The sequence below is a fragment of the Phyllopteryx taeniolatus genome, chromosome 14 (genome assembly GCF_024500385.1).
Source record: "Phyllopteryx taeniolatus isolate TA_2022b chromosome 14, UOR_Ptae_1.2, whole genome shotgun sequence".
NCBI classification, from domain to species: Eukaryota; Metazoa; Chordata; class Actinopteri; order Syngnathiformes; family Syngnathidae; genus Phyllopteryx; species Phyllopteryx taeniolatus.
In genome coordinates, this window is record NC_084515.1 from 19,643,349 (window position 1) to 19,665,947 (window position 22,599).

The window sequence follows — 22,599 nt, forward strand, 5'->3', positions numbered from 1 at the left end:
GTCACTGGGGGGGAAAAAAAACAAAAAAACAAAACACATTTAATCCATTAGATTCTCACTAAACTGAAGTTTCTCAAAATGTATTGATTTCACGCATCTCGTCTGATTTTTGAAGCATAAAAGTTTGATTTTGTGGGCCTGGAAAATATCTTCCACCAGATTCTGGTGTTGTTTCTCCATCGATTCTGTACAACACATACAGGTCATGTGTATTTTTTTCCCCCCAGTAAATATTTTTAGCTGACTGCACATTTGTTTTGTTTTGCTCTTGCGGGACCTGTTTTCAGTTTCGTCACGATTATCCTGTCAGACTTTTTTTTTTTTGCAGAACTGTGCAAGTTAATAAAAGGGGAAACTATTATGTGTGCTGTTTTTTTTTTGTTTGTATGCAAGTTTTTTTCAAAATGGGCAATGTATGCAATTCCTTTGTACCTTTGTACTTACATTTCAAAGTCCTTTTTTTTTTAAATTATTTGTACTTGAAGGAGTTAGTTGAATGAGTACTTCTAATTTTGCCTATTTTAAATCATAATATCTTACTTCTACTTTTGAGTATGATTTTTTTTTTTTTTTTTTTTTTTGCCACCTCTGCTAGAACGATGTGCATTTGGTGTATTAAAAAGGCACGCCTGTCATTCCCGACCCTAGCAAAGTTTTGGGACGTGCAGTCAGTCATTCAGTGGAATCGAACGCGAGCGGGAGAGTGCAGCTCAGTCCTCTTCCTGTCAGCCAGAGCGCAAGAGTGAGGAGTGCTTGGCAGACACGCGCAAACGCGCACCAACGCGGACGCGCGCACTCCAAGGTGTGGTTTCTTTGCGAAGCAAAAGCGCGCAGCTTCCGCCTATTCGCAGCAGACCCAATTGTGCGCCCCAGGAGGACGGAGAAGCGCGCACGGCCTGTCCGAGAAACACGCAGACCTTTTTTTTTTTATTTATTTTTTTTTTATATCATCCCTCCCAAAAAGTTGCAACCCCTCGCGGCGAGATGAGCATGTTCGGCGGTTCCACCTCCAGACTGGCCTCGATGGGCCAGCGGAGTAATTCCCGGCCGGACTTGTCGCCGTCCAGCTTCAGGAACGAGATGTTCGTGTCTGGGAACGGCTTACAAGGAGGGGACTACCAGATGGGGGACGGCGGCTACACGTACAAAACCACCTACTCCAGGTCCTCCACGCACGGGGGCACCGGCGGGCGCAAAATGCAAGTTAGCATGGGCAGCGGCGGCGGCGGCGGCGGCACCGGCGGAGTGATAAGGTTAAGTCCAACTTCCATCATCACCTGTTGCGTTTTCAAAATGCGTCCCGTGGATCTCAAGTCCTCCAACCCATTCCGGATGCTCATTTCTTTTGAATGCAATTACTGTTTTGGGACTATATCGAAAGTACAACCTACAGCCAAAGTGGGCTTGCAAAAAAATAAAATAAAATAAATTTAAAAAAAATAGAATAGTGTAGTCCTTTTGGAACTGTGCTGAATCGACATGTTTACAAAAAAAAAAAAAAAAAATCATTATCTTAATTACTGTAACTTTAATTGTATGGGATAATGTTGCTCAACGTTCTGACCACAACAGAGGAAATGCTTGGAACGCCCCTCCCGATTTCCCCTCTGCCCTCACTTGCGACAAACCCTGGTTGAATGTTATCGCCACAAAGCCTCCGTTGTGAAAGCTTTATTTTTCATTTATACGGTGACAATTTCAATCAAAACTTCCAACTGTCCTCATTGTGAGATTTTTCTGATGATAACCATAGAACCGGAAATGGCACTTGGACTGGTTGCTCCGTACGATGGAAATAAATAAATAAATAAATACTATTAAATTGATAATAATACAAATGTTTGAAAACGTTTTTATGATATTATTATTTTCGTTTATAAAGTGGAACCTCCAAAGTGGTTCCATTTGTGGTTGGAAAAAGCCTCAAAAGTCAAAGAAAACCTCAAACTTCATCATTGGGAGACATCTCAGTGCGTGTGTTTCGTGACGATAACCATCGAACTCGACGTGGCACTTTGAACTGGTTTCTCAGTGTAGTTCATTGAATGAAAAAATATGGCGCTTTATGAATTTTGGCAAACTTTTAAAAACACCAATGTATGTCAGTTGTCTTCAAACGTGAGTAGTTTTAAACTTTTAAAATGTTCTTTATGGAGTTAGTAATACACTGTCACTATTTTTGTGAAGAAGATTTTATTTTTATATGGTTTACTTCTTATGGCAAATCTCTGTGTGTGTGTATTTTCATCTTACTTTTCTCTTTTTTCTTCTTTCATTTTTAAATGAGACCAACTTGTGTCACCATCGTGTTCTTCTTCGGAGGGTCTAATTTAACTCCCACAGCTATAAATAATGGATAATCCTTGGCCAGCACTCATACTTACCTAGATGATTTTCCCCAAGCAATTCGTGCACATTCGTTTCCTCTCAAGGTGGGAATATTGATGGTTTTCTCGCATTGCAGTGCGGAGTACATTCAGGAGAAAGTGATGCAGCTGAAAGTCATGAGTCACGAGTACCTGCAGAGAGCAAGGATGATCCTGCACGGCGTAAGTACTCTCCGCTCTACATTGGCGCCTCGGTTGCTAGAAATAAGCGCAAAGCAGAAGAGTGCCGCGGTTAGTTGTGGACTGACTGCACAGCACGGATAAAATGACTTGTTGACATAACAACACGATGAGGGCGGTAAGCGGGAAAAGCGCCTGAATGCAGCTCACGTTTCTTCATCGCTGCCGTGGCGCCAGGGCGGTCCACCCGCCGAGGCCGAGAAGATGCTGATGATGGCGGCCGACCACATGGAGCTGTTGAGGACGTACGGCATGGAGCTGGAGCAGATGCGCATACCCCACGACGTCTTCGCCAGGTAAGTCCAAAAAGCTCCTACGCGCGCCCGACGATGTGGACTTTCTCGCTCAGACGGGACGTGTCGTTCCTTATGTTTGAAACCCCGCAGTGTCAACCAGCTGGAGCACATGTGCGGCGGTATCCAACAGCAAATGATCGGCACCGTGACCATCAAACGGAACACGGGCGGCACGCTGGGCGCCACTGAGGGCGGGAGGTACTTTAAAGACGCCATGGCCTGGGTTGGCCAGCAGAAGGTGAGACATTCAAAAATATCGATGGGTTTTGTAACGTTTTGAAAGCAAAACAGGGAATTATTTCCATCTTAATAGTGAAACATCCATATCTTGCGGTTTCAACGATTTGCAAAGAACCTGTCCTTCATTATTTGCTTACAAAGGAAAGAACAAAACACACCTATTCACTGTTTTTGTGCAAAGCAATAAAAGTGTGGCATCTGGGTGCCAAGGAACTCTATTGAGAAGAAATTTGAATTTGACATGTTTGGCCTTCTGTGAAATGTTTCATGAATCTGTTTTACTTTTTCAACGCAAGTACAGACTTAAATGGACTTTTCTACAATACTAACTTACTGAGCTGCACCTGCAGATGGAATTCTTGATTAATAATGTCCGAAAGAACCCAAATTCAAAATAGAGTGCAATTCCTAACTGTGACCACCAGAGGAGCTCTAAAGGAAAGAGGAAGAAGATGATGCCAGCGATGGAAAGTTGAGTTGTTATACTTCAGTGTTATGCTAATGACTCTGGCATTGAAATAGGAGTTCAAAACATGCGGAGAGATTCTCCCATCACATGAAAGTGTATATTCTTAGCGATTGTCCCCATAGTAGAGCAAGAAAATATAGTCATATGCAAATATATAGTGCGTAAGTCACAAAAAAATACAAAATTGTGGCCTAGCGCTTGTAACGCGTTGCTCGCAAATTGACAAATGTATCCCAAAATACAACAGTTACGGATAAGAGCAAGCAGGACAAGCAGCTTTTGTGGATGCACACGAGCCAACATCGCCAACTACTGGCCTGGCATGCGTCCTGCAGCGGATCAAAGTCATTTCTGTCGTAGACGGCAGAGTAAAACAAAGCAAAATAAGAGCAATTGCAAATACATAGACAACAAAGTGTAAAGTGTGATCTAGTCACATAACCTTTGACATCATGTTTGGGTGATCAGACATGATTATTTTTTTTTCCTTTTTTGTGTGCGCGTACCAGGTTATTGGCACGTAAAGACGCCATCATGAACAGCATTAAATTGTGTCGGGCTTTGTTGTTGTTCGTATGGCGTTGTTGCAACACGTTTGACATTTTCGCCGGCGCCGTGTGGAAGCTCCTCAAGCTGCGCGGATAATTGCATGCATAAGCCTCAGAAGAGGAGGAGGAGGAGGAGGGGGGGGGGAGGGTGTGCACTCTCCCTATCACTCCTTCTGACCTGATGTCAACTGAAACCATCTTGGCACACTGCCAAAACCTGATCCGCCACCGGTGAACGAGGCCTCGGGGTGAAACAGTGACGTGGGAACGGGAATCGGGCGGATCAGTTTGGTGGGAGCGAAGTAAATGAGTGTGAAATGTGACACTTATCAGTCAGATGTTGGATAGACGGGGACGGCGGACATGCTTGTGGGAAAACGCCCTCGTGACCTCTCTAAACCTCACCCCCTCACACTCAAGTAATAGCTTTAAAATGCTGTTGACTGACGCTAACGTAACACCTGATCTGATCGGAATGCTTTTTTTTTACTGTTTTGGAGGCCGTCGTGTGTGGCTTCAGCCCAGTAAGCGTGGAAGAAGGGAGTGGCGGGCGAACAAAGGCTCGAAAGAGAAGAGAGAGTGAACCAAAAAAAAAAGGGGGAGTAAAGTGCAGGGACAGGCAGAGTTTGTTCTTATCTAAAGAGGGGCATAACTGGAATAGTTTCCTGCTTGGAAATGGATGTTAGACGGGCATAGGGTGCCACCTAGAGGACAAAGTGGAGAATGCTTTAGTTTGGAACACTCCCGTTAGGTACGCTTCTTGTATCTTATATCCATGCAATGAAGTGATATTACTAGTGTTTAGTAATAGTAATATACTCTATATATACAGTATGCTGTTTATAGTGCATATTTTTCTATTTATATTTTTTCCCCCCTGTGTGCCCTTAGTAAATGGCTGTTTGAAGTGAAATTTCAAAATATATTTTATTTAAAATAATAATTACAATTAAAACGTAACCCGTAATATATTTTTGGGACTATTTAAATCCCCACCCCTCACCCCCAAAATCACAACATTTTGAGTAATTTATATTTGTTATTGCGATTGTGCTTTGCAGAACTGCACCGCATCGTCCTGAGAGGTGTTTATCATATTTTTGTTACTTTTGGATCGAGACAAGCAAATCATCTCAGTTTAATGCAGTGCAGGTCCATGTCAATGCAAATTACAATTGCAATGAATTATACCCTTTTTCAGACACAAATTGACCATATTTGTCTTTGTATTTATTGTATTCTGCATCATTTATTGCACAGGTGTTCCTTAATATTTACGCTTGTGTGTTAGTGGTGCTAATATTGTAGTTATTAGCAAAATATTGGAATTTATGAAGTACCCAAAAAGGGAGATGAGTTATTAAACTATTTTTTTTAAAAAGACAAAACTTCACATTTTATCCCTATGCTTGCAGCGCATGATTCAGACTGCTCCGTGGGGGGAAGACTCAACCACTATCGAAAACCAAATCATGAGCCACAGCAAATTCCATAGCAGTATTCAAAGGAGCCAGGAAGTAGACCGTGCCCGGGACGAACTGGTACGGAGCCTTGCATTACTTCACTCTACTATGACCTTCTGCGTGTGTGCGTGTCTTGTGAAGCTCCTCTTAACTGAGGTCATGTCTAAACAATCAAAAGGCAATAAAAAGATCTTGTCTTCAGGGCATGAGGGGTGAGAAGTCCAACCTTTACATCATGGAACAAGAATGGGACAGTCTGCAGGTAGAACATGATTCCTTTTTAAAATACATGTGGCAGTTTTTTTTTTTTTTTTTAAATGCATTAATTTTACTGTGCGTTTCATGACAGAAAATGTCCCACAACCGAGTGAATCAGCTGCGCGAGCTGCAGAGCATCATCGAGGAGATCTCCCGCGCCATCATGTGGGTGAACGAGAAGGAGGAGGAGGAGCTGGTCTTCGACTGGGGAGACAAAAATATCGACCAGTACATCCCCAGGAAGCAAGAGAGCTACTCGGTAAGCTTGCAATGTATTCCTGTGTTCTCTACTTGGCGGAGGGTTGGGGTCATTGACCTTCCCGATCTTCTTCACACAGAGGCTGATGAAAGATCTGGAGGAGAAGGAGAAGGAGCTGAACAAGCTCAAGCTGAAAGCGGACGGCCTCCTGAGCAACAACCATCCAGCCTCGGATAAGATTGAAGTGAGTTTTTCATTTATTTATTTGTTTTTTATTTGATTTTTTTCTATAATTGTCAGTGAATTTTTTTGGGGGGACCAATTGTGACAGGCCCTAATGATCCGTTGTGGAAAAAAAAATATTGGTTATGGATTGATCCAATTGCAATTATTGCGTAAAAAATACGTAAATAAAAATACTTCTTGTCTTTTCTCTGTTATGTGAGGCAATGGAACGCATACCATGTTTTTTTTTTTTTGTTTTTTTTAGGAAGCACATAAGATCTTAATTTAAATTCATTTAATTTGTCCATTTTCTATACGGCGTATCCTAAGGCTCGTGGGTGAGCTAGAGTATTTCATTTATCTGTTAGGTTTAATTCATTATGTAGCATAATTATAAATGGTCCCTAGTTCCGTGTCCCTGCCAGGTCTCCCTGTCCGTTCTCTGATGTGTGGTGCACTGCCAAGTACACAGCATTACAGTGCGCATGACAAATGATGTGTTTTATTTAATTTGGGTAGAAAATATGCAAAGCAATTGTAATTTAGGTAAATTTGTGGAGGTGAAATTTTCAAAGGAAAAAAAAAAAGCCCTTTTTTTTTTTTTTTCTATTTAATTTCTGCCCAAAAGCTTTTCGCTGATCATGTTGGCGATGCGTGCCCCTGTTCTGATGTGGATGTATATGCTCTCAGGCCTACATGGACACCTTACAGACCCAGTGGAGCTGGCTTCTCCAGATCACCAAGTGTATTCATGTTCATTTGAAAGAGAATGCAGCCTACAGCCAGGTAAGCGTTTCATCCATCCTGCCTTGGAGTAGCACCTGATTCGGTTCATCAGATATGGTCATAACTGACTGTATTTATTTTAATCTCCTGCTCAGTTTTTCAAGGAGGCGAATGAGACCTACGAGAAGCTGAAAAAGGACCGCGAGAGCATCCAGACCAAGTTCACATGCAACAAGAACACCTCACTGGAAAACCTTTTGGAACTCCTGAAACAGCTGGAGGTACCGTGATATGCTAATATGTAATTCCCCAGAATTTAAGGACGAATTCCATGTTAAAACAAATACATTTTGCATATACACTTCTCTGTTTTGGCCAGTTTTGTAAAAAAAAGCGTTCACAACCACAGAGAGACGGAACACAAATATTCTATTGATCATCAGAGTCCAAATATATATATATATATATATATATATATATATAAATTGTGTAAATTTGTGTGTATATTCCTTATCATCCATAGCATCTATTTAAGTAAGTCACGATTTAGCGACAACAGGAAAATGTGGGTCCCGGTGTGACAACACTTGAGAACTACATACATTTATTATTATTTTTTTTTTGTGCTGTCCACAGAAAGAGAAGGAGCGCATCATAGAGAATAAGAGACAGGTCCAAAGTCTGGTGAACAAGTCCAAGAATATTGTGAGGCTGAAGCCCCGCAACTCTGAGGAGCCGACAACAACCAGCAACCCGATCATGGTCCAGGCCTTGTGCGACTTCAAGCAGGACCAGGTGGGTCCTCAAAGGCCAATGAACTGTATTGGGTAACGTACAGTACGTGGTCATTCCAAACAGACCCTGCCCGCATTGCTACAAGACAGCAGAACCACTCTATTTGATTTCACTCGACCAATCAACAAACTGCTTGGTGACGTTTTCAAGCAAGAATAACTATTTGAGTCATTATGCCGTTGTACGAGAGTACGTTGACAGAAAGAGGATCAATCTGGTTGTCAAGACCTTTAATTTATAAAGTATGACAGGATGCGGTTTGTTGGTAATTCACTGTTGAGGTTTTTCATGCTGTTTTTCAGAAAGGGATCTTGAAAGGGAACGAGGGCATATTGAAAGACAACACGCAGCGCAGCAAGTGGCTCGTGACCGGACCAGGAGGTCTGGACATGTTGATTCCTTCCGTGTGTCTGCTGATCCCCCCGCCAAACCCCCTCAGCATCGGCCTCGCTAACAAGTAAGAGGAGTAATAGAGGAGCATTACACTCGGGATAATCTCACAAATACTGGCGTTTGATGCATATGCAGAGCACTGCATTTTGTTACTATGACGACGGAGCTGAGGCCATGAGATGAAGTGAGTGGCTACTCAGTGTTTTATTTCACACTTGATGGGTGGGCACGCACTGCCTAGAAGCATTTTTTTATAGTAACATTATGAAGTCAGTGTTTTTCGTAGTCAATTGCTGTTGGAAGTGAAATAAAGAAGCACATAAAAAAGGTTTTTTTTCACTAATTACACAGTACCATTAGATTGCATACTTGTGGTTGGCACCTGTGGATTAAAAAAACATTTTATTTTAATTTTTTTATGGCGGGGGGGACCAACCCCGAAAACGCTTAATGGCAGTTTATCCCCGCTTCCTCAAGCTTTTTGTGGTTTTATTCTTTTTCAATGCAATTATAATCGGAGTCAATTATCCACGGACTTTTCACTATGTGCTTTTCCTATCCCCCACGAATAGACCGTACATAGAATAAATGTAAAATAGTTGATAATGGGCTGCACGGTGAAGTAGTGGTCAGCACGTCTGCTTCACAGTGGAAAGATTCTGGGTTTGAAACTCAAACTCCTGTGTGGGCTTTGCATATTCTTCCCGCGCTTACGTCACTTTTCTCCTGAGGGGTCTGTTGCTCGCCAGATGTTGTACCCATATGTAGGACCTGTCCAGTGAAGATTGCAGCTTCAATGTGGTTTTGGTAAATTAGTGGAAGTGAAATAAAAAAAAAAAAAAGCGTATGCAATTTGATTTAATAATCCATTTTCTGAGCCGGAGACAAACTTTGGGTGAGGTTGTCAGTTAATTGCAGGGCACTTTCATTTAATTTCGAAAAGTGTTTTTTTTGGGGGGGGGGTCTGCTAACTGTTTTGAAGTAATGTTAACGTCTGCAAAATTGTAGTTGCGGTGTCTGTTGTGATGCTTCAAACGTGGTTGTTCCCAGGAACGAGCAGTATTATGAGGCCATCCTGGCCATCTGGAACCAGCTCTACATTAACATCAAGAGCCTCATCTCGTGGCAGTACTGCGTCAAAGACATCAACTACATTAACTCCCTCACATTCTCCATGGTGAGGTAGTACAACATTGACTCAACTTGACAAATTAGCCAGATTTTGCTCACCTCCCTCGTCGTCGTTTGAATGGCAGATATCTAAAATGCGTCCCGAGGAGTACCGCAGCATCATCAAAAGACTGGAGACCCACTACCAAGAGTTCCTGCGCACTAGTCAAGGTTGTGACCTTTTCGGGGAAGAGGAGAAATTCAGCATCCAGAACCACTTTGATAAAGCCCAGACCCATTACGACACCCTTGTTATCCAGCTGACCGGCCACAGTGAGTTGTCCAGTTCGCCGTTAATGACCTGGTGCTCGATTTGTTTTGTACCGTCAAGCGATTTTCTTCAATTGCTTCTTCTTTTTTTTTTTTCTTCCCATTTGAAGAGGAGGAAACCAAACAGGAGACAAGCAAACCCGCGCCTCCCAAAATCCACGCCCTAAGCATCGCACTGCTCAGCAGTCTGCAGGAGCTCCGGAGGAGGCTGGAGCTGGCCGAGTCCGGACTCACCGGCCATCTGCACATCTGCTCCGGGGAAAACAGTCTGCAAGAGTGCTTGGTGCACATCGAAAAACTGCAGGTATGTCACTCATCACCTTGTAGGCAAACGACAAAATTAGAAGCACTTGATCATGCTGGAGGGACACAGTAGCCTAGTGGTTAGCGCGTCTGCCTCACAGTTATGAGGTCGCGGTTCGAATCGCAGCTCTCTGTAGTTCGCATGTTCTGCCTGCGCTTACGTGTGTTTTCACCGACATGAAAACTGGACGCAAATGACATATTTGCGGTTCGGCTCATTTGTTTGGATCCTTTTCGCTGTTATTTGCAACTCACCTGTTTACTGTTTATGTTCTCACTCAAAGCAATACGTTTTGCTTTGCCATCATCTTGTGGCATCTTGGTGCCGAGTTTAATGAGTTGAGGAGCTTAATTTAGACTAAAGTAGTGCTTTTCTGCCAACTTGTGACATCTCCGTGACAAGAAACTGAGCCCGAGTGAGCTTCGGAGTTTCATTTAGACAAAAATTGTGATTGGCTGCCATCTTATGGCATCTATAGGCAATAAGAAAATTATTTATGGGGGGGTGTCAGTTAGTACTCATGCAATTTCACTATTCACGGCAGGGCTCGTTCCCGATCCCCTGCAAATAGCGGTGCTTCACCGTAAATCAAATTTTGTTTGAATTTGTTTTTCTATATATGCCATGCGGTTGCCTGGCAACCAGTCCAGGGTGCACTCTGTGACTCAAATGACGAAAAGCGCGATAGAGAATGTCTCGATGGATGATTATTACGCTGGATTGAATGTGCTGTATACATTGATGTCCAGACTGTGCACCAAGATCTGGACTACATTCACGACGAGTACCTTCGCCTAAGAGAGAAGATTCTTAAGCAGCTCGAAGGGATCCATCCCGACTCCGAGCAAGCCAAGTTCCTCCGCTCGGAGCTGGAAATCATCAGCCAGAAACTGGGAGGTCTGCAGGGTCTCTACTCGGCTTACATCCAAAGGTGCTTTGTCCTTTTGGAAAAGAAATACAGCAAGAAACACGACAAAAAGTAAGATAATATACACTTGCCAACAGACTTTCAGCGCTGAAGTCCTTGCTGGAGACTCTTCTCCAGGTTGAAGATGTCGTCAAAGTCCACGAGGCCCGCCTGACGGAGAAAGAGACCACCTCGCTGGACCCACGAGAACTGGACAACTACCAGAGCACTCTGAAGGTTTTTACAAATTTAAAATACAGTTCCTTTATTTACTAAGGATATCAGTTATCTTTGAAGGGATCTCTCTGTAAATGTTCTGTTCTCCTGTTTTAATGCAAGTGTCGTATTGAGCAGTATATTGCTGTCATAAAGTACAACCCAAATTCCAACGAAGTTGTGTTAAACAGAATACAATGATTTGCAAATCACGTTCAACCTATATTTAATTGAATACACTACAAAGACAAGATATTTAATGTTCAAACTGAAACTTTATTGTTTTTAGCAAATCATTAAGTTAAAATTTTCAACACGTTCCAAAAAAGCTGGGACAGGTGGCAAAAAAGACTGAGAAAGTTGAGGAATGCTCATCAAACACCTGTTTGGAACATCCCACAGGTGAACAGGCTCATTGGGAACAGGTGGGTGCCATGATTGGGTAGAAAAGGAGCTCGTCATTCACAAACAAAGATGGGGCGAGGTTCACCTCTTTGTGAACAAGTGCGGGAGAAAATAGTTGAACAGTTTAAGGACAATGTTCCTCAACCTACAATTGCAAGGAATTTAGGGATTTCATCATCTACGGTCCAGAATATCATCAAAAGGTTCAGAGAATCTGGAGAAATCACTGCATGTAAGCGGCAAGGCCGAAAACCAACATTGAATGCCCATGACCTTCGATCCCTCAGGCGGCACTACAGCAAAAACCGACATCAATGTGTAAAGGATATCACCACGTGGGCTCAGGAACATTTCAGAAAACCAATGTCAGTAAATTCAGTTCGGCAGTACATCCGTAAGTGCAACTTGAAACTCTACTATGCAAAGCAAAAGCCATTTATCAACAACACCCAGAAACGCCGCCGGCTTCTCTGGGCCCGAGCTCATCTAAGATGGACTTACGCAAAGTGGAAAAGTGTTCTGCGGTCCGACGAGTCCACATTTCAAATTGTTTTTGGAAATTGTGGACGTCGTGTCCTCCGGGCCAAAGAGAAAAAGAACCATCCGGACTGTTATGGACGCAAAGTTCAAAAGCCAGCATCTGTGATGGTATAGGGCTGTGTTAGTGCCAATGGCATGGGTAACTTACACATCTGTGAAGGCACCATTAATGCTGAAAGGTACATACAGGTTTTGGAGAAACATAGGCTGCCATCCAAGCAACGTCTTTTTCATGGACGCCCCTGCTTATTTCAGCAAGACAATGCCAAACCACATTTTGCACGTGTTACAACAGCGTGGCTTCGTAGTAAAAGAGTGCGGGTACTAGACTGGCCTGCCTGCAGTCCAGACCTGTCTCCCATTGAAAATGTGTGGCGCATTATGAAGCGTAAAATACGACAACGGAGACCCCGGCCTGTTGAACAGCTGAAGCTGTACATCGAGCGAGAATGGGAAAGAATTCCACCTACAAAGCTTCAACAATTAGTGTCCTCAGTTCCCAAACGTTTATTGAATGTTGTTCAAAGAAAAGGTGATGTAACACAGTGGTAAACATAACACTGTCCCAGCTTTTTTGGAGCGTGTTGGAGCCATAAAATTCAAAGTTAATGATTATTTGCTAAAAACAATCAAGTTTATCAGTTTGAACATTAAATATCTTGTCTTTGTAGTGTATTCAATTAAATATAGGTTGAACATGATTTACAAATCATTGTATTCTGTTTTGATTTATGTTTAACACAACGTCCCAACTTCATTGGAATTGGGCTTTTAGTTACTCAGATGTGTTCATGTTCAGATGTGTACTTTTTTTTTTATTCTCTCTTAAAGCAAATGAAGATTGAGCTTGACCACAAAAAAGACCTGCTGACCACGATGGAGTCGGAGCTGGCCAAAGCAGTTCAGTGGAACAGTCAAGTCTCAGAGTCCTTCCACAGATGTGACGTGGACTTGTCCAAATATGCGGAGCTGGTGGGTCAGCTGTCTGACCGCTGGCGCCGCATCCAAACCCAAATTGACACCCGGTCAGTACACCTTCACATTTTATTCCTGTTTAGCTTTTGGTGATGAGACTTAAAAATATCCCTTCATTGTTCCTCCTCCCACGCTTTCCTCTTTCAGATTGTGGGATTTGGAGAATCACGAGAAGCAGCTGAAAAACTACCAGCAGAGCAGCACTTCCATTGACCAGTGGATAAACAATGCCAGGAAGCGCCAGGACGGCCTTCAGAATGTTAAACTAACTAACATCCAGATGGTCATGGACTACCTCAATCAGCAGAAGGCATGTTTCCACACGATCTGTCTTGTTTGCATATACCTACAATGGGAAAGTTTCATTCAACTGAGAATCCCTATATACGTAGATACTTCACGGTGAAATTAAAGGAAAAAAGGACAAAGTGGAGGATGTCCAGAAAAATGCGGATATCTGCGCTGCCTCCATCCAGGTTGGTCGAGCTTCAAAGAAAAAAAACAACACATTGGCCGACCACCACATGCTCCGATGCTACAAAAAAACTCTCCTCTCCTTACTGTGTGTTGTGGTGTGTTTTCAGGACTATGAACTGCAGCTGTCTTCCTACAGTTCCGGCCTGGAAACACTCCTTAATATTCCCATCAAAAGAACCATGCTGAAGTCCCCTGCTACTGTTGTCAGACAGGAGGTATGAATAATGTTTTCTAGTCATTAGGTCACTACACTCACTGGTCGCTTCATTAATTACACTTGCATAAGCGAATGAGATCCCATACAATAGTTGTATCATCTGGCTTTGGAAAGATAATACATGTTGTGGTTTGCTCTGGTATACAACTGAACCCTGCCATGCTGTGTTGTTTCTATTTTTTACATTTGTTATTCATGTCTTACTTTTGAACATAACATGATAATAATTAGATATTTTTCCGTTATTGCTGCAGTTACTATACTTTCGTTTAATGGCTTTATACTCATTGCCTAGAAGTATTTTTCACACAATTATTTACTGTAAATGCAACTTTAATACTGTTTTAGAGAAGGTTATCGACACACGATAGTGTGTTCTGACTTACTTACAAATGAAGGTTAGTCACCACCAGAGGAGCAGATTTCTATCATAAACTGAGGACCCCCTGTATTTCGGTTTTCATTAAATGTCAACAACCTTAAGGTCTGTTTTATTACTACTAGAAAGCTAATTTTGTAATTCTTCCTACCATCAGGCATCTGACCTCCAGTCCCACTACATTGAGCTCCTGACTCGCTCAGGTGACTATTACAAGTTTCTTGGGGAGTTGCTGAAGAACATGGAAGAGCTGAAGGTAACTTTCAGTACCACTTAGTACGTTCGATGGAAGATAAATTACCAAACCGATCTAAAATAGTTTTCATCCACAGATTAGGAACACCAAGATTGAGGTGCTGGAGGAGGAACTTAGGCGCCTGAAGGAGGAGCTCGGGGATAGTGGCGGGAAAAATAAGGCTTTGGAAGACGCCTTGGCCCGCCTCAAGCTGGATCTCAGCCAGTCAAAAGACCAGCTCATTTCTCTGGAAGAAGTGAAGAGAACCACATCCTTTCAAGTATCTGCCGCCAAGGAGAGCCTGGACAGTACCCACAGCCAGATCCAAGAGCTGACTGACCAGCTCAACCGCATAAAGTACCAACTGGAGGAAGAAAAAAGGAAAAAAAGGCTGGCCGAAGAGCGCTACACCAGCCAACAAGAAGAATATGAGGCGGCTGTTCGCCGCAGACAGAAAGAGCTTGAGGAGATTAACTGGATCAAGATTGACTTGGAAAAGACTGTCAAGGACAAGGAACGTGAGCTTGAGAGGCTGAAGATACTGCTGGAGGAGGAGGCGGCACGTCGCCGCAATGCCGAGTCAGATATTTCAAAGGTAAGAACACAGTGCACCCAGGAGATGAATCAACTTAAGCAAACATACGAGACCCAGATCCACGTCACCAAGACCACCGTCCTGAAAGCCTCGCAGCAGAAGGAAGAGGACTCGGCCGAGGTCCGGCGGCAGTACGAGATACTCGCTGGAGAGGCGAGAGATCTCGAAGATGAGCTGCGTAGACTCAAACTCTCCATCGCCCACGCCGAAGAGCAGAAAAACAGAGCGGAGATGGAGACCAACCAGCAGAGGACGTCGTTGACTCAAGAGACTATGATACGGAGTGAGCTGGAGGTGCAAATCAGGAAGTTCACGCAGCAGAGAGATGAGGACGAGCGCAAACTAAAAGAGGCTGCCAGAAATATTCAGGATAAAGGCCGGCAGATCAGCATGCTTACACGTGATGTCGAAGAGGAAGGGAAGAAGAGAAGGGCCTTGGAATTGGAAATCAATCTCCTAAAACAATCGGAGGAAGAGCTGAAGGCCAAGAACGTCTCCTGTCTGGAGACAATTAACAAGCTTAAATTATCTCAGAAGGAGATCCACATCACCCGAGTTGAGCTGGAGAAGCAGACCAGTGACCGGAACAAGGCAGAGCAGAGCGCTGTGAGGCTCCAAAGCCGTATCCGGGAACTACAATGCTCTCTGGATGCCATGGGAGCTGAGGTGGAGAAGCAAAAGAAGGCAACCCAAGAGGAGTTCACACGCAGGAAGAGACTTGAGTCGGAGCTAGAGCGGGTGACACACACATGCAAAGAGTACACCACCACAATCACAAGCCTCAAGTCAATTCAGCTCGAGGCTACAAACTTTGAAAGGAAGTACGAGCAGGATCTCAGAGCTCTTCAGGAGGCTCGGGACAAGAGCCTCAGGGAGCACAAACTCACCAAAGATGAACTAGCAGCTGTGATCGCCGAGCTGAAGACCGTGAAACAGAAGCTTCACAATGATCAACTCCAGATTGTGGAGTTCAACCAACGCAATGAAAGTCTGTACAAAACCATCGAGGACAAAAGCCGCCACCTTAATGAATGCACCACTGAAATAGACCGTCTGAAAACTCTGACACAGAACCTGACAAAGGAGAGACAGAGGTTGGAGGAGGAGCTGAGAGCCCTTAGACAGGAGAGGGATGAGCTGAGGCTTAGCAGGGATGCTGTCGATGGGGAAAATGCATCTCAGATCACAGCCTTGCATGTCCAACTTCAGAGTAGCAACAAGAGGACAGCGGAGCTCCAGGCTCTCATCAACGACCTGACCAAGGAGCGAGAAAAGCTTATGGTCGAAATAGACAAATTCCAAAAGCAGTCTTTTGAGGTATTTTTGATTGTACTGAAGGATCGCCTCTACATAATTCCACAATATTTTTTTCTTCTGCTTTTGCATGAACAATTACCGAGTCGTAAGACTGACCACAAAGCCTTTATGTAACATTACCAGACACAAGATGGTGTGTTCAGGGAGTTTTGCAAGAAATTCTCGCTTCTCCTCAGATCTGCATGTGCTTTCAACTATAACCAGCCACAACCCATTATCACTGTATACTAATTGCACATGCATAGATATATTATTACAGTGGACCCTCAGAACCCAGGCATAGTCCATTCAAGGACATTGTTCATTTTGTTTCGATGTCAAAAAAAAATTCCCTAGGGGAAATATAGAAATAGAATAAGTGGTAATGGTAAGGCGAGGTTCAATGAACTACTTCAACATAGCTAATTGTCATTGACCGTAAGTGTCAAAATGAGTTATTTAATTGTTCTTAAAATTCAAGTTTAACAATACTTAACTTTATTTAGAGAGCACTTTAACAACAACAACAGCAGCTGTAACAAAGTGCTAGACTTAAGATCGAAAATAGAGCATAACAAACCACAAAAAAGAAAATAGTAACCATAAAAGTAAAATAATACATTTAAATATTCTTTCTTATTAAGATATTCAAGAACAACTCCAATCACAGTGGCAATTTGGCATACAAGAGGTGCAGTATTATTCCCGCTTGTTGAACAGTTGTATAAAACTGTCGGTCGACGAGAGAGGGACATGATTGAAGTCTCCTGTGACCGGCATTGAGTGTAATTCTGCAAAATTGTCATTCCGCGATCACATCGTGCATGACGTCGCTCGGTGCCGGAGCTTTTTGAATGTAAACAAACGAATGCAGTTTTCTAAGAGCCGTTAGTTCATCTGTTGGCGAGTCGCACACTCACAGAAGGATCAGTTCTCGTCATCTCTAGCTTCACTTTACTCAATTTTAGCACCGCTTCTCGTCCCTCGTGATATCTAAATAAATAAATCGCTGAGTTCTGAGAGACCACTGTACATGTAACTCAGTACTAAGAGTAGCTTCTTATTTTTATGTCAACTTCCCTGCGCATGTTTAAGTCTTGTGTGTGTGCTCCTATCTCCACAGACATCCATCATGGTGCACGAGTCTCAAAGCAAGTACAGTGACGTGCTGCTGGAGAGGGATGATTTGCTTTCAAAGCTTAAATTGTTGGACCAGGATAAACACCGTCAGAAGCGCCTTGAAGAGGAACTGGCCCGTATCAAACATTCACTGGAGACTGAGCTTCGCAACAAGCAGCGCTTGGTCGATGAGAAAAACACTGTTCTCAAAGATTTCACTCTTTTGAAGAGCCAGTATGAGCTGAAGGAGAGCCAGCTCAGGCAGTGGGAGTCAGACAGGTCCAAGACAGATCAAGATAGGTTGAGTCTAAAGAAGGAGATTGACAGGTTGATGAGAGAGCTTCAAAGTGTCGAGGAACGTTACAAGAGCAGGCTGTTGAGCTCCGAGAGGGAGGCGACAGAGCTAGCTCACAAGAGAGATGCACTGCAGAGGGAGATAGAGAGGTTGCAGAGGAGGCCAAGCACGTTGAGTAGACAGACCCAGACGGATATGAAGGTTGCAACAATTGACCCCTCTAAGCTTGTATTTGATGGGGTGCGCCGCAAAGTCACAGCCCACCAGCTTTGCGACTGTGGTATCATCAGCAAGGCAAATCTAGAGCTGCTTCTGCAGGGGAAAAAGACAGTGGACGAGGTAGCCGTCGACATCCAAGTAAATCTAAAAGGTACAGGCATTATTGCTGGCATGATGATAGGTTCTCAAGGGAAAATGTCCTTCACCGAAGCCAAAAAAAGAAATCTCCTCAGCCCAGAGAGTGCACTCATGTTGTTGGAGGCTCAAGCAGCAACAGGCTACATAGCAGACCCTGCTTTTAACGACAAGATGCCTGTGGACACTGCTTGTTCCAGAGGGATCGTGGACACAGAGGACAGAGACGTCTTGGTGAAAGCTGAAGCTGCAAGCGTTGGTTTCAAAGATCCTTACACAGGTAAAGTGCTTTCTGTGGGCCAGGCTTGCAAACAAGGCCGAATTGACAAGGAGACTGCACTCCGCTTATTGCAGGCTCAGGAGTCTGTTGGGGGAATATTGGACCCTGTTCTCAGTGTCTTCCTTCCGAAAGATTTAGCACTAGATCGCAATCTTATTGATGAGGAGCTCTACAGGGCTTTAAACAGAAGACCTGCCTGCTACCTGGATCCAACAACAGGAGAAAAGACGAGCTATGGTGACCTTAGGAGGAAGTGTACCGTGGAACCTGTTCATGGTTTACTTTTGCTTAATGGCCCAGAAAAGCCCATGACAGTAAAGGGTCTCCGTGGGGAAGTCTCTGTGACAGAGCTTATCCGTTCTGAATTGCTTGATGAAACTGATTTGCAAAAGCTTAGAGAAGGGGCACTCACCAGCAGAGAAATTGAGGAAAAGCTGAAGTCTTACCTCTACGGATCTACCTGTATTGCAGGGATCTATGACGAGGTCAATGACAGAATATGGCCCTTTTATCAGGCAATGAAGGAAGGTCTGCTTATGAGGGGAACCACCTTGGAGCTTCTTGAAGCCCAAGCTGCAGCTGGCTTCATTGTTGACCCAGTCAACAATGTCTTCTTGACAGTAGATGAGGCCACAAAGAGAGGCCTGGTAGGAAAAGAATTTAAGAATAAATTGTTATCTGCAGAAAGGGCTGTAACTGGATACACTGACCCTGCCACAGGAAAGACCATCTCCCTTTTCCAGGCCATTGAGAAAGATCTTATTGAGAAAGGCCATGGAATCCGTCTACTTGAGGCTCAGATTGCCAGCGGTGGAATTATTGACCCAAAAGAGAGCCATCGTATTGATGTTTCTGTTGCTTATAAACGAGGATATTTTGATGAGGAGATGAATGAGATCCTAACCTATGAAGGGGATGACACAAAAGGATTCTTTGACCCAAACACAAAGGAGAACCTAACATATCTTCAGCTGAAGGAGAGGTGCATCACCGATGCCAAAACCAACCTAGTACTCCTGCCTCTTAAAGACAAGAAGAAAGTCCAGACATCACAAGAGAGCCGAAGTAATGTCCTCCGCAAGAGGCGGGTGGTGATTGTTGACCCAGACACTGGTCTAGAGATGTCAGTGAGGGAGGCCTATCACCGCGAGTTAATCGACTATGACACCTTTCTAGACTTGTCAGAACAGGAGTGTGAGTGGGAAGAAATTACTATCAAACAATCAGATGGCTCTACACGCTTGGTGATAGTGGACAGAAAGACGGGGACCCAGTACGACATTAAGGATTGCATGGAGCGTGGTATTATTGACCAGAATTCCCTAGATCAGTATCAGTCCGGAACTTTAACCTTGACGCAGTTTGCCGACCACATTTCCAGCAAAAGCAGTGGCAACGAGATGACAATTACAGCCAGCAGTGCAGAGGACGTGATTACCTGCAGTAGTCCCACCCTGGTCACACCGTCCTCTCCGACCGTTCGTAAACGCTTCAACAGTATTTCCATTACAGTCTCTCCCCCCGAGCTGTTTGACGACCAGAGCCCAGTGGCAGCCATATTTGACACAGAGACTTTGGAAAAGATAACCATTCCCGAAGCAAATAGAAGAGGGATAGTGGATACCATCACTGCACAGAGGCTCTTGGAGGCCCAGGCGTGCACTGGAGGAATTATCAACCCTGCAACTGGCCAGAGACTAACGCTACAGGACGCTGTCCATCATTGTGTCCTTGACGAAGCCATGGCCAATAAACTGAAGGCTGCACAGAAAGCCTATCTTGGTTTTGAGGATGTGAAGACTAAGAGAAGGATGTCCGCAGCAGAGGCGGTGAAGGAGACGTGGCTACCTTACGAGGCTGGGCAGCGGTTCCTGGAGTTTCAATACCTGACCGGAGGCCTGATAGCGCCCGGCACTGGACAACGTATTACCATTGAGGAGGCCATCCGCAAACGTTGGCTGGACGGCCTAGCGGCACAGAAGCTTCAGGATACCCGCAACTATCCGAAAAACCTGACCTGTCCCAAAACCAAACTGAAGATCTCCTACAAGGAAGCCATGGATAGCTGCATGGTGGAAGAGAGCAACGGTATGAAGATGCTGCAGGCCTCCTCGGTGTCATCAAAGGGACTCAGCAGCCCTTACAACGTCTCCAACCCAGGATCTCGGTCTGGCTCTAGGTCTGGCTCTAGGAGTGGATCTCGGAGAGGCAGTGTGGATTATTCATCTACATACACCTACAACATCTCGTCCAGCAACACAAGTGCCAACTATTAATTCTCCATTTTAGTGCCCAGAACAGATAAAACAAATAAATAATACAAACTACAACCAGAACTATAGATTTGTATTAACTATTTTACAGTTTAACATTTTTCCAAAGTTTTTTCTGGTATTTTTGAGATTTTGGGATCTTTAGAATTGAATATGATTCTCTATTTGCATGAGTGGTTCGATCTGGTGTTTTGTTTTGTTTTTTAAACTTATGCTTACTATAATTCACAGCCTTGCATAAATGAATATATTCATAACTCATTTTAATATTTGGCTTTTTTTTAGAGTGCAGTCTTTTATTTGAAATTGCTTGTTTGCTTGTTTTGTCACTTGCGATTTTTTGATAACAGTTGGTTGTAGCTTCACTCTTCATGTTTTATTCTTAAGCATAAAAAAAAAAAACTACATTTAAAAGTTGTCTTCCATTCAAACATTGACTTGGTTAATTACTGATCGGCTTTAAAAAAATATACTACTGCCACTAAATATTACTTAAAAGTGATTGAAAAAAAATAAAGGTTTTATTTCCATTTTTCGATTCCTGTGTATTTATTTATTTTGTGGATACTAAATGTGTAACGAAAGCAAAAACGTACAGGAGAGTAGTATCGATTCTTACCTAAGGGTGGCGCCAATTGTCATTTCATTTTTTTTTTTTTCCATTTCAACATTTTTGGTTAGCCCAAAAGAAATAGAACGACAGCTTAACAATTGGTTTTAGAAAACTAAACCCATATCCTTGTTTTAAAATAATTGAAACGCAATGCAAGTTTCAAAACTTGATAAAACTCATAATACAGGGGCTTTTCATCTCAATAAATTGGAATATGGCGAACAGAATATATTTCTGTAATTAGTTTTAAAAAATTGAAATTTACTATACACAGGAAAAAAATATTTTTTTTTAAAGGAAAAACAAAATAATGCTTTGTCTTAACAAACTTAGAATTCACCATCTGAAATTATATTACATAAGAAAACATAAATATTTTTTTTAAATTAATTGGCCTTATTGTAAGTATTGTCCCATGTGTTTAATGAATTTGTGTAACATGTTTCGCTTTTTGAATTGAACTACTGAAATAAATGAACGTTTCTAACATATGCAAATGTATTGAGCTGCACCCCGTAAGGTGATGTCGATGTAATGATTTTGAATACAAGAAAAAACAAGATATCTTTCAATTTTTTATCAAATTCAGAAAGTAATTATTAGTAGGAAACTAACTAAAACTGCAAGAAAAATTGTTCCAATGCACTGAATGCTAGTTGTAATTAAAAAAAAAAGTTGAATATACAATAAAGAATTTAACTAACATGACAGAATATTAAGAAACATTTTACACTCCTATAGTGTGAGTGTTATTAATATGATATAAATGAGCATTATCACAAAGTGACGTGCACGTTATTATGGTAACCTGCAACACTTAGACGACTTAGAAAATGAACGTGATATACAGCATTATCACGACAACCGAATATAAGGAAATAGTTCATATTCCATTGATAATAAACTTATAATAATTATCCTAAAAATCTGAATAAAAACAATACTGTAGAATTAAATTTGGATTCTAAGATTAATTGTTTTGCTGTGGGGGGGGGGTCGTCCATAGCTTTAAGTCCGCATTTATTTTAAGTCTTCCTTTGCAATTTGTTCAAGCGCTTGAACATTTGCATTTGGATCTTCCCCCCAATGGCGGATGTCAGGTCTTCACCGAAGATCTTCAATTGGATTGTGATCAGGACTCATTTGAAAGCAGTCCGTTTTTTCCTTTTTCAACCAAATGTTCTTACACCGGGTTCGACATTTTGCTCTCAAATCACTTTTTTTATGCATACTTTCGTTTCATGTTCTAATGTGTGACATAGGAACTTGTGTTACATTTCTTCCATTGTGTTCGATGTCTTACACGTGTGCGTCATGCGTGTTACATTGCATCACGTGTCAAGAGCATAAATCACCCATTTTACGTGCTTTTGTTTTTTGGGTTAAATATGGTACTTTTTTTGAAAGATTTGATTGAAATCTCGTACAATACAAATAACTGTCAGTCATTCCACTTTGTTCACAAAATAAGGTGCGCTATTGACAGCAATATCAAAATAT

The 22,599-nt window shown here is 42.7% G+C and overlaps 1 protein-coding gene across 2 annotated transcripts; it reads left to right on the plus strand.

Annotated features, from left to right (window-relative positions):
* The first annotated feature begins 840 nt into the window (after positions 1-840).
* On the plus strand, positions 841-21,016 carry LOC133488874 (desmoplakin-A-like). Of its 2 annotated transcripts, none has more exons than XM_061797353.1 (24): positions 841-1,253; positions 2,465-2,549; positions 2,745-2,863; positions 2,954-3,101; positions 5,536-5,661; positions 5,786-5,845; positions 5,933-6,100; positions 6,180-6,284; positions 6,956-7,051; positions 7,147-7,272; positions 7,628-7,786; positions 8,089-8,243; positions 9,230-9,356; positions 9,436-9,622; positions 9,730-9,923; positions 10,673-10,854; positions 10,929-11,067; positions 12,823-13,016; positions 13,114-13,276; positions 13,359-13,442; positions 13,551-13,658; positions 14,197-14,295; positions 14,372-16,186; positions 17,289-21,016. In XM_061797353.1, exons 1-24 carry the CDS (start codon positions 985-987, stop codon positions 20,487-20,489), a joined length of 8,109 nt encoding a protein of 2,702 aa, XP_061653337.1. In that variant the 5' UTR covers positions 841-984; the 3' UTR covers positions 20,490-21,016. The 2 variants fall into 2 exon arrangements, with proteins under 2 accessions (XP_061653337.1, XP_061653338.1); XM_061797354.1 differs by having other exon boundaries at positions 842-1,253; positions 14,372-14,869.
* Positions 21,017-22,599: the final 1,583 nt, after the last annotated feature.